Source organism: Zingiber officinale, chromosome 1B, assembly GCF_018446385.1.
Source record: "Zingiber officinale cultivar Zhangliang chromosome 1B, Zo_v1.1, whole genome shotgun sequence".
Classification (NCBI taxonomy): domain Eukaryota; kingdom Viridiplantae; phylum Streptophyta; class Magnoliopsida; order Zingiberales; family Zingiberaceae; genus Zingiber; species Zingiber officinale.
In genome coordinates, this window is record NC_055986.1 from 118,241,931 (window position 1) to 118,257,563 (window position 15,633).

General features: G+C 40.4%; 1 protein-coding gene across 1 annotated transcript; it reads left to right on the forward strand.

Annotated features, from left to right (window-relative positions):
• The first annotated feature begins 13,254 nt into the window (after window positions 1–13,254).
• Window positions 13,255–15,633, forward strand: LOC122041346 (amino acid permease 6-like). Its single transcript, XM_042600995.1, has 7 exons — window positions 13,255–13,375; window positions 13,464–13,688; window positions 13,784–13,877; window positions 13,957–14,171; window positions 14,267–14,409; window positions 14,612–14,833; window positions 15,211–15,633. Exons 1-7 carry the CDS (start codon window positions 13,255–13,257, stop codon window positions 15,631–15,633), a joined length of 1,443 nt encoding a protein of 480 aa, XP_042456929.1.

Here is a 15,633-nt window from a genome sequence, read left to right on the forward strand (position 1 = left end):
GGATATCCAATCAAATAGCACTTGTCGGATTTGGGTCCTAATTTGTCTGAGACTTGACGTCTTACGTAAGCCTTACAGCCCCAAATCCTCATGAAAGACACCTGGGCATCTCTCCCAGTCCATATCCTATATGGTGTCTTTATCACGGCCTTTGATGGAACTCGGTTGAGTATGAAAGCTGCCGTGTCTAGAGCATATCCCCATAGATATGTCGGAAGATCTGTGTGACTCATCATAGATCGTACCATATCTAATAAGGTACGATTCCTTCTTTCGGATACACCATTCCACTGTGGTGTTCCAGGAGGAGTGAGTTGAGATAAAATCCCACACTCAGCTAAGTAGTCACGAAACTCATGGCTTAAGTATTCACCACCTCGATCTGATCGAAGTACCTTAATACTCTTGCCAAGTTTTTTCACTTCATTCTTGAATTCTTTGAACTTTTCAAAGGATTCAGACTTATGTGTCATCAAGTACACATAACCGTATCTACTGAAATCATCAGTAAATGTGATGAAGTACCTATAACCGCCTCTAGCAGCAACATTGAAAGGGCCACATACATCACTATGTATGAGTCCTAACAAATCAGTTGCTCTCTCGCTATGCCCACTAAAGGGGGTTTTGGTCATCTTGCCTCGTAGGCATGACTCGCATATCTCATATGATTCAAAATCAAATGAGTCCAGCAAACCATCCTTATGGAGCTGGGATAAGCGCTTGTCATTTATATGACCTAAGCGACAGTGCCAGAGGTAGGTTTGGTTCATGTCATTTGACTTGAACCTCTTGGTACTAATGTTATAGATAGGGCTCTCAAGGTCTAGAATATAGAGTCCGTTTATTAGAGGTGCACTACAATAGAACATATCTTTTAAATATACAGAACAACATTTGTCTTTTATTATAAAAGAGTATCCTTTCTTGTCTAAACAAGAACTATGTTCTTAGTAAGGCAGGCACATAAATCATCTAAATCTAGTACAAGCCCCGAGCGTAGAGATAGCTGATAAGTTCCTACAGCAACAGCAGCAACCCGTGCTCCATTGCCTACTCGTAGGTCCACCTCGCCCTTTGCCAATGCTCTGCTATTTCTCAGCGCCTGCACATCAGTACAAATGTGAGAAGCACATCCGAGATCTAATACCCATGATGTAGAAATAGATAGATTGACTTCTATAACATATATACCTGAAGTGGAAGTCTCACTTCGCTTCTGACCGCAGTGGAAGCAGGTAGCATCCTTGGCGACCCCTCCTTTAGGCTTCAGTGCCTTGCCTTTGCCCTTGGTTTGGGACTTTCCCTTACCTGGGCTTGCCCTTGCCCTTGTGCTTCTGTACCATCAGAATGGCTTAACCTTCTTAAGGTTAATCTCAGCAGTTCGTAACATACTAAGTAGCTCGGGCAGTGGCTTGTCAATCTCGTTCATGTTATAGTTGAGAACGAATTGACTATAGCTATCCGGCAAGGACTGCAAGATCAAGTCAGTGGCCAGCTCTTGGCCAAGTGGGAACCCCAGTCTTTGTAGGTTCTCTATGTACCCAATCATCTTGAGTACATAAGGACCTACAGGAGCCCCGTCTGACATCTTGCACTGAAACAGTGCCTTAGAGATCTCAAATCTCTCATGCCTCGCTTGTCCCTGATATAGTTGGCGAAGATGCTCAACCATATCAAAAGCGCCCATCAACTCATGTTGCTTCTGAAGCTCTGAGTTCATGGTCGCGAGCATTAGACAGGACACATCTAATGCGTCGTCTTGATGTTTCTTGTAAGCATCTTTGTCGGCTCGCGGGGCATTGGCAGGAGGAGCCTCCGGAATGGGTTGCTCCAGAACGTACAGCTTACGCTCCTGGGTGAGAACTATTCTCAAGTTCCTGTACCAGTCCAGGAAATTCGCTCCGTTGAGCTTGTCCTTCTCAAGGACAGATCGCAGGGAGAAGGAATTCGTGTTCGACGTCATGGTTATCTACAACAGAAAATTTGCAGAAATAAATATCATATTCTTTAAAATCATTTAATTAGGCAATTAATTAAATGATGCTCCCACTGAATTCTAAAATTCTTGTGGGACAAGATCCACATCATACTAACCCTTGAGTTAGCTTTGGCTAATACGCCCAAGGCTTAGTATGATCGGTAGGTAACGATTACCAATTACATCTCTATGCAACTCTTGTTTATAGAATCAATATCCGCATTTATATTAAAACTCGAGTTAGCTTTGGCTAATACGCCCGAGAGTTAATATAGATGTGATTTTGTCCTATCTTTCCAACTATTGGAAGAATGCCTATAGTTGACTCGATCCAACCGAGTAACTATGAATACTCAATCTAATTGAGTTTGTATTCACCCATGCGTTGATAGACGGGACCAAGATTGTCCCTCCGTACCCTACCAAGATAATATGTATTGCTCTGCTTTGGCAGATTCAACAATACATGTGATCGAGGTAGTGATAAGTATCACGGCACGGTTAGGCATTAGAGTTGAGTCGATTGAGATCTAATCTAATCGAAAGGGATGCATCTTGTGCACGACTTAGATCTAATCTAATCGCAAGGGTGCATCATGTGCACGACTTATATCTAATCTAATCGTAAGGCACTAATTAATTAACTACTTATTAAATATGCATCACATACACAAGCAATTAATTAATCTATTTGTGATTTAGTCATGGCCCTACTACGATCTTCTCAAGCCAATGAGAAGATCGATTGGTCAACCTAGGGTCAACAACTTCTTCAAACTCTTCCCTTTGACCACCTTGTGTTGCTCGTGCCCGCCTCGGAACTCCGTCTCGTGTGGACCCTCCACCGCTCCAATTTGTACATTACAATTTGAAACTCGAGTTACATTCGAGTCTAAATCTAATTTACAACAAGAAAATAAGAGAAGGCACGATGCGCAGGTCGCGAATATAATAAAACACATAACGGCACGCAGGCCGTATTATGAATTACAACACAACCAATCATATTGGGCTTTGGGCCATGACTATCACAAAATTAATATATAATTCAAAATTATATATTTTCATAATTTTCTATAATTTTAAAATTAATTTTTACAATTTTTACGAATAAAATTTCCCGGCGGTCCCGTTTAGCGGTTTCGGGCGCAATCGCGGAACGGATCCCCTTGCGGGGCCCAGGGGCATCGCCCCTACCCGCGATCTAACCATCGCGAGGGTTCCTTTGCGATCCAACAGCGCCTAAACCCGCTGTCCCAAAACGATTTGGGTCGAGACATTGCCGTTTCGGAAAAATCTTCCCGGCGGGTTCGTTTTTAGCGATTTCGGGTGCAATCGCGGAGCAAATCCCCTTGCGGGGTTAGGGGCAGTACCCCTACCCGCGATCTAACCATCGCGAGTTGCTCCTAAGCGATCTAATGGCACCCGACCCCGCTGTCCCAAACGGATTTGGGGCAAAACGAAGCCGTTTAAAGGAAAACTTTCCGGTAGCCGAAGCCTACAAGTGCCGAGACACTTGTGCTTCGCTTCTACGGAAAAATTACTCATAAAAACTCTAAAAACTCAATTTTTACAGAAAATTACAGAAGGTATATTTTTCATAAAAATACAAACGAACTCGTACAAGTCTTTGCACGTGGCTCTGATACCACTGTTGGGTTCTTCGGGCCGCGAAAATCATTTTTCGCGTTGCGGAAACCCCGAGTCACCCAAAGCCGTAGATCCGTGCAAAGATTCGTAAACAAAAACTTTTCGAAAAACCTTTTCTTGTACGAGTTTGTAAAACCTTTAGATCTACACTAGATAAGAGTTATACCTTCGAAGCGTGCCTTTCGCTTATCCCGCTCATCCAAAGAGTTGCCGGATCTCTAGACCGTCAAGCGCTGGTCCTCTAGAAGTATCCACACGGACATGTAGGTGGAGAAAACCTCACACAAAGGTGTGCTAGCACCTTGGTGAGATTCGGCCAAGCAAGGAGGAGAGGGAGAGCTTGAGAGGAAGAAGGAGGAAGATGCACACAAGTGAATGAAAAATGAATTCACACTCATTCACAAAGTGGCCGGCCACTTTCTTCTAGAGTAACTCCCCATTAAATGCAATTAATGTGAAGTTAATAAGAAAATGGCTTTGTAACTTCCATGAGGTGGCATCCATGATGATGTGGAATATCATCATTGGTCCACCTAATGCCAACTCACCAATGAGGTGGCAAAAGGTCAAGTCAAAATTGACCTTTGGTCTTCCTTCTCTAGTCAAGTCAAACTTGACTCAATCTCTACCATGGTTGATCTAATCCAACCATTTGATTCGAGCTAATTTAATATAATGAATCTAATTCATTAAATTAAATTGATTTAATAAGTTATAATCTAAATTAGACTTATTAAATACATGAATCAACTTGAGTCGAACTCAAGTTAGCCCAATTAGGATTACTCTTAATCCAATTTGATTTATCAAATAAATCTAATCCTCTTGGTTCATCATATGAACCTAATCTCCATCTATTTGTCCTAAGTGTGTGACCCTATAGGTTCTTGTAACGTTGGCAATGCCCTAAACCCATTTAGGAGCATAAGTAATGAGCGGTATCTAGCAACACATCATTACTACCCAAGTTACAAGAATGTCGAGATCCAACATCACCTTGTGACTACTAATTGTGACTCCTCACAAAATAATGACAAGTGTCCTTCTATCCTAAACATCTAGATTGATCAATATGAGGCATAGACCGTGTCATCCTCTAATCAATCTAAATCTTGAACTCCAAGTAGACTCACTCGATCAAATGAGCTCAACATCTAATGTTGACTCATTTGGGCATGGCCATGCACTTAGTGGTCTCACTCTATCAAGAATACCGATGTCGCTCCCGTCATATGGGAGGGATAGATTCCATCTACATCACTCACATCCCTCCGCATAATTTGTTACATACCCAGTAATCGCCTTTATAGTCCACCCAGTTACGGGTGACGTTTGACGAAACTAAAGTACATAACTCCTTATGTAGGGATCCATGGTGACTTCAGGTCTAAGGACTAATAGTCATACTAATAGCCACATGAGAAAGTATATGACACTCATATAACGATCCATGATACTTTCTCATGGCGGGTCATTCAGTATACATTCTCTAATGCATACCCATGTGTCAGCTTGATATCTCTATATCCATGACTTGTGAGATCAAGTCATCGAGCTGACCTACATGCTAGTCTTATTGTATTAACATTGTCCCTGAATGCTTATACTCGACTAGGAATGATTTAGAGTAGTGTTCCCTATATCATCTCACTATCGATTCAACTAATCGATTGATATAGGTATGAACCTTCTACTCAAGCACGCTATTATACTTAGTCTATTTGGCACTAATATAAATAAGTATAATAACCAAACAAATACCTTTATTAATATACAAGAATATGATATACATGAGTCCATACAATCATCAAATGATTGGCTCTAGGGCTCTAACTAACAATATCGACCATTTCTACGATTCAGGCTCAGAAGCTACTGTCACATGGTTGTCAGGGATTTCTATTGTCGTTAATTAATACCGATGACGACACTAGATCTCAGCTCTCAGACATTCTAGTGGTCCAAAAGTATCCAGATGTATTTCCAGATAAACTACCAGGCTTGCCTCCCCGAAGGCAAGTGGAGTTTGCTATTGAGCTAATTCCGGGGACCACGCCAGCAACGAAAGCACCTTACCATATAGCACTGAAAGAGTTGGATGAGCTAAAGATCCAACTCCATGAGTTATTGGACAGGGGATTTATTCGCCCTAGTGTATCTCCGTGGGGTTCTTCGGTATTGTTCATCAAGAAAAAGGATGGTACTCTGAGGTTATGCATCGATTATAGACAGCTGAATGTCGTGACCGTCCGAAATAAGTATCCCTTACCATGGATCAAAGATTTATTTGATCAGCTCAAAGGTACATCAGTGTATTCTAAGATTGATCTACGATCCGGATATCATCAGCTAAGAGTCAAAGATTCTGATATTCAGAAGACAACATTCTGCACCAGATGCGGACATTATGAGTTCTTGGTAATGTCATTTAGGCTTACCAATGCTCTAGCGGTGTTTATAGATTTGATGAACCATATCTTTCTGGAGTATCTAGATTAGTTCGTTATCGTTTTCATCGACGACATTCTAATCTACTCGCGTCCGAGGAGGAGCATGCACAGCATCTTCGCATAGTCTTGGAGACTCTTCGACAACATCGTCTATATGCGAAGTTCAGCAAGTGTGCTTTCTGGCTATCCTCAGTCGGTTTGCTGGGACACGTGGTTTCCAGCCGAGGTATTTCCATAGACCCTCAGAAAATTGAGGTTGTCACCAGCTGGGAGCAGCCGAAATCAGTTTAGGAGATTCGCAGTTTATTGGGATTGGCCGGATATTACAGATGGTTTGTTGAGGGTTTCTCTTACATTACTATGCCCCTGACACGCCTGACTATAAAATGCATGAAGTTCATGTGGTCTAAAGCCTACGAGACCAGCTTCCAGGAACTAAAACAGAGATTAGTGTCGGCACCAGTACTAGTTTTACCCTCCGGAGAGGGCGGATTTATGCTCTACATCGACGCTTCTCTATAGGGTTTGGACGTTGTTTTGATGCAACACGGCAGGGTAGTCTCCTATGCCTTTTGTTAGTTGAAGGAGTATGAGAAGAACTACCTAGTACATGATTTGGAGATAGCCGTTATTATCTTTGCTTTGAAGATTTGGCGGTATCATTTATATTGTATTACATTTGAGATTCTCACTGATCATAAGAGTCTCAAATATCTTTTAACCTAGAAGGAACTCAATCTCTGATAGAGGAGATGGATGGAGTTCCTGAAGGATTATGATTGTACCATTAGCTGCCACTCAGGAAAAGCTAATGTGGTTGCCGATGCACTTAGCCGGAAGTCCAGAGGGACTTTAGCTTGCCACCGAGCTTTAGTCACAGACTTAATTCAGGGTTTCTCTGAGTTGGGCCTTCAGGAGCAAAGACAGACAAAGCAAGGTATTTTGGTTACCATGGTTGCTCAGTCGTCGATCAGGACGAGGATCCGAGAGGCCCAGACCGGTGATCAGCACTTACAGTCTATTGGCAGCCAGATAGCTTCCGGGCAACAGACCGAGTTCACCCGAGATGAGGAGGGCATTATTTATTTCTGAGACAGATTATGCGTACCTCAATCTCACCTGGTCTTGGAGGAACTACTTCAGGAGGCACATCGCTCTCGATTTGCGATCCACCCAAGAAGAACTCGCATGTATCAAGATTTGAGGTGTTCCTATTGGTGGAACGACATAAAGAAAGACATCGCGGAGTTTGTAGCTAGATGTCTAGTATGTCAGCAGGTGAAGACCAAGCACTAGAGACCTGCCGGATTACTTCAGAGGATTCCAATTCCAGAGTGGAAATGGGAGCACATCACTATGGATTTTGTGGTGGGATTGCCTAGGACACGATGAGTTCATGACGTGATTTGGGTAGTCGTTGACCGATTAACCAAATCCGCACATTTCTTACCAATTCGGAAGACCGATTCTCTGGACCGATTGACAGAGTTGTATTTTCTGGATATCATCAAATTGCATGGTGTTCCTTTGAGCATTATATCAAGGTTTACATCCCGGTTCTGGCAGAGTCTGCAGCAGACCTTGGGCACACAGCTCCGATTTAGCACATCATTCCATCCACAGACAGATGAACAATCAAAGCGGACCATCCAGATATTAGAGGACTTGTTGAGGTCTTGCGTTATGGATTTCAGAGGCAGCTGGGAGGACCACCTGCCATTAATAGAGTTCGCCTACACAATAGCTATCATTCAACTATTCAGATAGCACCGTTTGAAACATTGTATGGTTGACCTTGTTGGACACTCATCCTCTGGGAGGAGGTTGGGGAGGCCCAGCTGCTAGGACCTCAGAGAGCTCAGTAGGAGGCAGAGTTGGTCTGCACTATCAAAAGGAGGATGTCTGAGGCGCAGGATCATCAGAAGAGTTATGCTGATCGAAGATGGAGACCCTTGGAGTTATCTACTAGCAACCATGTATTTTTGAGGGTCTCACCCATGAAAAGGGTGAAGAGATTTGGTCTCTGAGGTAAACTAGCTCCACGATACATTAGACCCTTCCAAATCTTGGAGAGGATTGGAGCGGTAACTTACGGTCTAGCACTACCACCGTGTCTAACAGGCATTCATGATGTATTCCATGTGTCTATGATAAAGAGATATGTACCCGACCCCGCACATGTTCTATCAGATATATCAGTTTCCATTCAGCCTGACGTTACCTACGAGGAGATTCCGGTACGGATTCTGGACCATAAAGAGCGTCAGCTGCGGAACAAGACTATCCGGCTGGTTAAAGTTGGATGACAGTATCATTCTAATGAGGAGGCTACCTGGGAGCTCGAGGATACGATTTGAGCTCGATACCCCCATCTTTTTACTTGAGGTATATGGGTTAAATTCTATTCAGCATTTATTTGGCTGGTTATTGCTAGTATTTGCTGATGGTAAATAACGAATTTTGGGGACCAAATTTTTATTAGTGAGGGAGAATGTAAAATACAGTACCCCAAATAAAGATTTAATAATAAGTTTAATAGGCGAATAACCTTAACGAAATTTTTAGAAATTTTTTTTGATTTAATCGGAGCTCGTATGACGTATGTTAAGGGGATAAGTTATTGGGTCAGTGGAAAGCCTGTTTAAGCTACCTTATTTTAATGAGGAAATATTTAATTTCTTTATTTTCTTTTCCTTTATTTTTATCTTTTCCTTTGTTTCTCCCATGCCCTAATCCCATGTCGTCTCCTCCCCTCTCTCTCGCGACGCCGAGCAACGCCCGACCACCTCTTCGCTGACGCCACTTCTCTTCCTCTCGTCCGCTCGAGCACCGCCGACTCCTCCTTTGCGACACCGACAACCCTTCCTTCTCCTCTTCCCCTTTTGCTCCTGCGACATCGAAGCCAGCATCCTTCCGTGCCCTAGCCACCGAACCACCGCCAGCCAAGCTTCTTCCTTCCTTCCTCGGAGTCATCTTTGGCCAAGGAGAGGATCTGTGCCCTAGCGTCGGCAGCTGATTCTCTCCTATTCATCGATGTGCCCTAGCTTTCAACCCGATTCTCTCCTACTCATCGTTGTGCCCTAGCATTCAGCCCGATTCCCTCTTCACTGGAGCAGGCCCCGGTCCCAACCAGTTGCCACCTTCCTACCACCACTATTCGTCAGATCGCCCGCTAAGCAGCTAGCAAGGTGAGCATCTCCATCTCCTGTCCTGTCTCCGTGTGATTGCTGACCATGATCCTCACATGATGCTGATTAGGGTTATTGTCTTGGAGGATCAGCGATTTCATTTGGTTCCGGCCACCTCACCGTCGACAACCAATTACCGTCTCTACTAGTGGCGGGTTAGAGTTGTGCCACCATCGATCACCGCAAAAGAAGAGGTAATGATTTGGTAATTAGATTTTATTTCAGATTTAAGGTGTGTATCATAGAATTAGATCTAATACTCAATTGTGGTAGGGATGGAGTTATTACCCAATTGATAGTGTGGATGAATTAAGTGTGTATTGATCGTAGAGGATTGCCATGATTAAATTGATTAACTCATAAGTAGGGTTGATGTGAAAGAATCATGGATTGAGTTAAACCTAATTAGATTAATGAGTTAGGTTAATTATTTCGATTGGGGTTTTCCCTAATTAATCTGGGTTCTAAATTTAGCTAGTTGTTGTTTATATGATTAGCTAAATTATATATCATGTATTACAGGACTTTGATTCGAGATGGGCGTCTCGACGTAGGATTTTTGGATACGATCTTCTTTTTGAGGTGGGTACTTTTGACTTATCTCTTTGATATAGCCATTTTAGATATGCATAATAGTATATAGCTAGTAGCAATGATTATGTTTGCATTTGCTTTGGTATGTCACTATTTGGTCCTTGTAATATGCTTATATTCTTATCTGTTATACATTAATGCTTATATCATCTTAATTGTTGCCACGTGTACTCCTGTTCTTAGAAATAGTGGCATACATTGACCTACAGTGTAGTAGACTTATTATTTGTCATATCTGATTTGTGTATATAGATTTATGATTCCTAGATCATGTTATGATTTATTTCCTTTTTGGTGCATTTTATATGGAGGTGTATACTATCAGTATCTACATGTTTAGTGTCATGCACCATCTTGCATGATTGCATGCTGAGCGATTGTCGGCTCCATTATTGTTGAGCACATCGCCAGTTACATGATCTACACACACAACCACTCATGGGTTAGTGGTACATCAGGTAGGGTGTGTGCAGTTTGCTTTGTCAGGGCTCTGCTGGTCCACTCATGGGTAGCGATGACTGCAGCGTGTAGCGGGCAGAGATCCCTCCCCTTGACTATGATACAGGGAGATGAGAGCATTGAGTTCCCCCACTCTGTTTGGGGTAGGAGGATAGATGTACTCCGACAGTATCCTATCAACTCGGTTACTCAAGAGCAGTGATGGCAGAGTGCACAGTTGTCATAGCCCTATCCACTCGGTCTCACCATCGCGTGTGAGATGGCTGACTGGCGTCAGGGGTGACACATGTCATTTTTGCATCATATGCATGGATTGCATTTATTGTTTGTGATTGTTGTATTTTGGATGCTGTATTTGTTTGGGTTGCATATGTTTAACATGCATACAGGTGACATTTTGTATCTAATCTGACGACCCTTATATTCAGATAGGAGGTCCTAGTGAGTACAATTTTCTTCAGTCTTCTCAGTCTGCATTTCCTACTTTTATTCAGGAAACTGTACCATATAATTATTACTATTAGTTATATCTTATTATGCATGTCTATCCGGTATCCACTGAGTTCTTGAACTCACCCCATTGATTATTCTTATTTCAGGTTGATGCCATCAGGAGGTTCCAGTTGCTAGTCCCCTTGCCACAAGGATTTTCGCTTTGGTCTTTTGGTTTTCTGTTTATTTGCTTAGAGTTATGTTTCAGACTTGTACTGGTTTTGCACTCTGATTTTTGTGTTTTGTCTTAAGGCATTGTAATGGTTGAACTTTTACTTGCTCGGTGGTTTTTCTATTTGGTATATTTAGCTACGCGCCTACCGATAGGCAGAAGAAGTAAGTTTGGATGTTGTTTTCGATTTCTTTTCATATTGTAAAGTCAGCCGAAGGCTATACTATTTTAAACTGCGTGGAATGTTGTTTATTTTATGATATTTTATTCCAGCTGGGTAAGCTGAGTATATAAACTACGTGGAATGTTTGTTTGCTTGTGTGTATATATTCCAACCGTGTTGGTTGGGGATTTTGTATTGTATTGAGGATTCAGATTGTCACCGATACAGAAGAGATACTGCTGAAATTTCTTCTTACGGGGACTTCCCCGGGCCGTGACAACAGTATACAGTATCGTATACAAAATTCGATATATCATATTGAATCAACCCTAATTTAGTAGCTTTACATTCGTAAGAAAAAATCAAATTCTCAAATTAGAATCTAAATTAGAGCTTGCATCTCACAAGAAGCTATGGGATGGGATCCATCCACACAAATATACATATATTTCTCTATTAGATTGTTTGTATGTTTACTAGACCATATATAATTATATACCGGACAAGCAAACATAATAGAAAGAGTGGCTCAACTATTCAAATTTAATACTTTAAGATTGCATTGTATTGATGTAACACACGGTGCAAGTTTCATGCTATAATTTTTATTTGTCACAAATATTCATTTTATTATTTTGTACAATTTACACAAATATTCATTCTAGTAAAAGGTACCTTTTATAATTTTTTTTTAAACATAACATTGACTTGGTAAGAAAAATTACCATGTCATTTAATTTTTAGCCGGCCAGCTACTAAGATTTACCGATTTTTTTTAAAGTAATTACTCATTAATATTTTAATAAAATCAAGTAATTATAATTATCCAAAAGTCTAATTTTTGAGCATGCAATGGGCAAAACATTTATTGTAGATAATATTGTGAATAATTTTATGTATAATTTATTGATTAATTAATATTTTTAAATATCTTTCATTGATTTTATGTATAAACTTTTACTTTTGTATATTTTATATATATATATATGTAGCGAAAAAATTATTGATTTATTTTCATGGAGTATCCAGCCAGAAGAAGAAGATTGATGAAATTAAAAATATCGATGAATTCTTATCTTGCGCGAGATCAGGAAATAAAAAAACTCACTTGTACAATTTAATCTATATCGAATTTAAATATCAAAATAACTGATATAGTCGTCATTCACTGGGTTAGGTCCACTTACATTTTTTTTATTTAAAATTTTATGCTGGGTTTGATAAGAACAACGGAGAAGTAAGAATACTTGACCTAATATTTTTCATAAAAAATTTAAAATTTAACAAATTACTTAGTAAATATTTTTATTGAGTTAAAATTTCACTTTACCTTACAAATAATTTAATTTTAATATTATTTCCAAAAAAAAAATTATAGTTCTCTATGAAAATAATATCTATTTAAGGATATTAAATTTCTAAAATTTAACTAAAGATCTTTTTAAATTAACTAATTATTAGCTATGGTTGAAGATTCAATTTAAATCGAACCAATTGAACTAAACTAATCAATTTTTAAAATTCAAAATAAAAATCAAAACAGCTCAATTTAATTAAAATAATCAATATTTTTTTAAAAAAATAAACTTTAAAATAAATTAGATTAAAATTTTGAATTAGTTCGATTATTATTTTATTTGAATCTTTTTTGCTCACTCCTATTATTAATCCGAATTAACTCTAATTATCTTGAAATAAAATTAAAATGCGAAAATGGAAAAGAAAAAAAAGTTACATTAGAGATTCTTTTTCTTTTTCTACAAATTTGGAAAAGGAAAAGGGCATAGTTGCATAAAAATTTTTTGGCATCCGCGTAAAATATACCAAGCGGTAAACGAAATGAAAGGTTTTGGGTTAGAAGTAATTCCATGCTATAATTAATTAACGCGATTATTTAATTACCTCCATAGACGTGTAGGTCCTAGCATAGAATTTAATAACTCTATATATATATTGGTGTGAACTGTGAACTGTGAACTGTGAACTGTGAACAGTGGACATTGAACGTATGTATGTATTTATGTATTATAGTAACATATAGACATCACATCTATATATACAAGAACAAATACTAGTATTGTCGATCTAGAATTAAGCATATCCACATGGCCGTGGATAGAGACGGAGAACGCATGCCCACAGCTGTAAACGTCTCCTCAGAGATCGACGTCGGCGATCATTCTCGCGACGAGTTCCTCGACGACGATGGCCGTGCAAAGCGTACTGGTAATAATATAGATTTCTACAAATTTTAACTTCTTGATTTGTAAATGGAGTGGAGGGATCATATATTTATATTTGTATATATATATAGGGACAATGCTCACTGCAAGTGCTCACATCATCACGGCGGTGATTGGATCGGGAGTGCTGTCGCTGGCCTGGGCCACGGCCCAGTTGGGTTGGATCGCCGGACCAATTGTTCTGGCCATCTTCGCTATCATCACCTGGTACTGCTCCATCATTCTTGCAGACTGCTACAGGAGTCCTCAAGGGAAGAGAAGCTACAGCTACAAAGATGCTGTCGAGGCCAATCTAGGTAAAAATAAAAATTGTTAACAAAAGAAGTAGCTATTCAAAAGCGTCGTGAATAGCTAGTTGTTAATGATATATTCGTTTTTTTTTTTTTGACAGGGAGCGTTTACTGTAAGTTCTGCGCATGGGCACAGTACGTGAATCTGGTTGGAGTTTCCATCGGCTACACCATCACAACCGCTATTAGCATGGGGTATCCATCCATCCATCCATCCATATCTGATATCTGTTACTTTAAACGCATGCAATATAATCGCAATGGTGCGATGCAGGGCGATCAAGAAGTCCAACTGCTTTCACAAGAACGGACAAGATGCGACGTGCGAGGTGTCGACGACGCTGAATATGGTCATCTTTGCAGTCATCCAAATACTGCTCTCCCAGTTGCCTAATTTCCACAAGATCTCGTGGCTCTCCATTGTGGCAGCGATCATGTCCGTGGCTTACTCCAGCATCGGCCTCGGACTCTCGGTGTCCAAAATAGCAGGTTTCTAATTGTCTGCACCCACCCACCGAGCTTGTCACATAACTCGATCTCGCAATTAATCTAACACTTTATCTGTTTGATTTGGGACTACGCAGAGGGACCTCGGGCGAGGACTACTCTCACAGGAGTCGTAGTGGGGGTGGATGTCACAGCGACTGAAAAACTTTGGAGAACATTTCAGTCTCTCGGAAATATAGCCTTTGCTTATTCTTATTCCACCGTTCTCATTGAGATCCAGGTACGTACATTAGTTATGCATGCATTGCATTCAAGTTAAAAATGAGCATGGATGCAGTTAAAAATTTAGTCAGCAGAAAATTTATTGCTAAATGCCGAAACTTTTATCTTCATTGATCTGGGAGAAGTTTGGTGAGGAAGTGGTTCGAGTGTAATTGAATATATGCATGCTTAAATTGACTCACTTTGACTTAATTAAATAGGACACTCTGCGATCAAGCCCTCCGGAGAACCAGGTGATGAAGAAGGCCTCCTCCATAGGAGTTTCCACCACCACGATGTTTTACATGGCGTGTGGACTTCTGGGCTATGCAGCTTTTGGAAACAGTGCACCAGGCAACTTCTTAACTGGGTTCTACGAACCATTTTGGCTCATCGATATTGCCAACATTTGTATTGTCATTCATCTCATCGGTGCTTATCAGGTACTATATGCCCTGATAAATTCTTCCATTGCTTCTAACATTTGGAACACAAATTCAACTTTTTGATAAAAAAAAAAAGAAAAATTAAAGAAAAGGACATTGACTCCAATACAAGACCCACCGTTCATTGAACGGAGCAAAACAGAGACTACCTGACATGGACAAAGACAATATATTCCAGGACTGAGAGTCTGAGACGTAATACCATACAAGCTGTGGACTCTTTGAACAACTAAACCAGACATATATGGATTCGCCACGTCTTCCAATGAAGACAATCAATTAATTGTAGACATTGAGCATCCTCACCTAACCTCATGACTAAAACTACAAGTTTTGAATCTCAATTTAATTTGTATACGTAAATTATATTGCAGGTATTTGCTCAACCAGTTTACCATTTCATCGAAACTTGGAGCAGAAACCGTTGGCCGGAAAGCCGCTTCCTAACATCAGAGCATGCTGTCAAAGTTCCATTGCTGGGTGATGTTCCCCTCAGTATTTTTCGGCTAACCTGGAGAACTCTTTATGTCATCGTCACAGCTGTTGTCGCCATGATCTTCCCTTTCTTCAATGATTTCTTGGGTCTGATAGGAGCTATGTCATTTTGGCCGCTAACTGTGTTTTTACCCGTGGAGATGTACATCGTGAGAGCAAAAATTCCAAGGTTCTCTTCGACGTGGAATTGGCTAAAGATCCTGAGCACGATCTGTTTGTTAGTGTCACTGATGGCCGCCTGTGGGTCTGTTCGAGGACTTATTCAGAGCGTTCAACATTATCAACCTTTCAAAAGCTCCTGA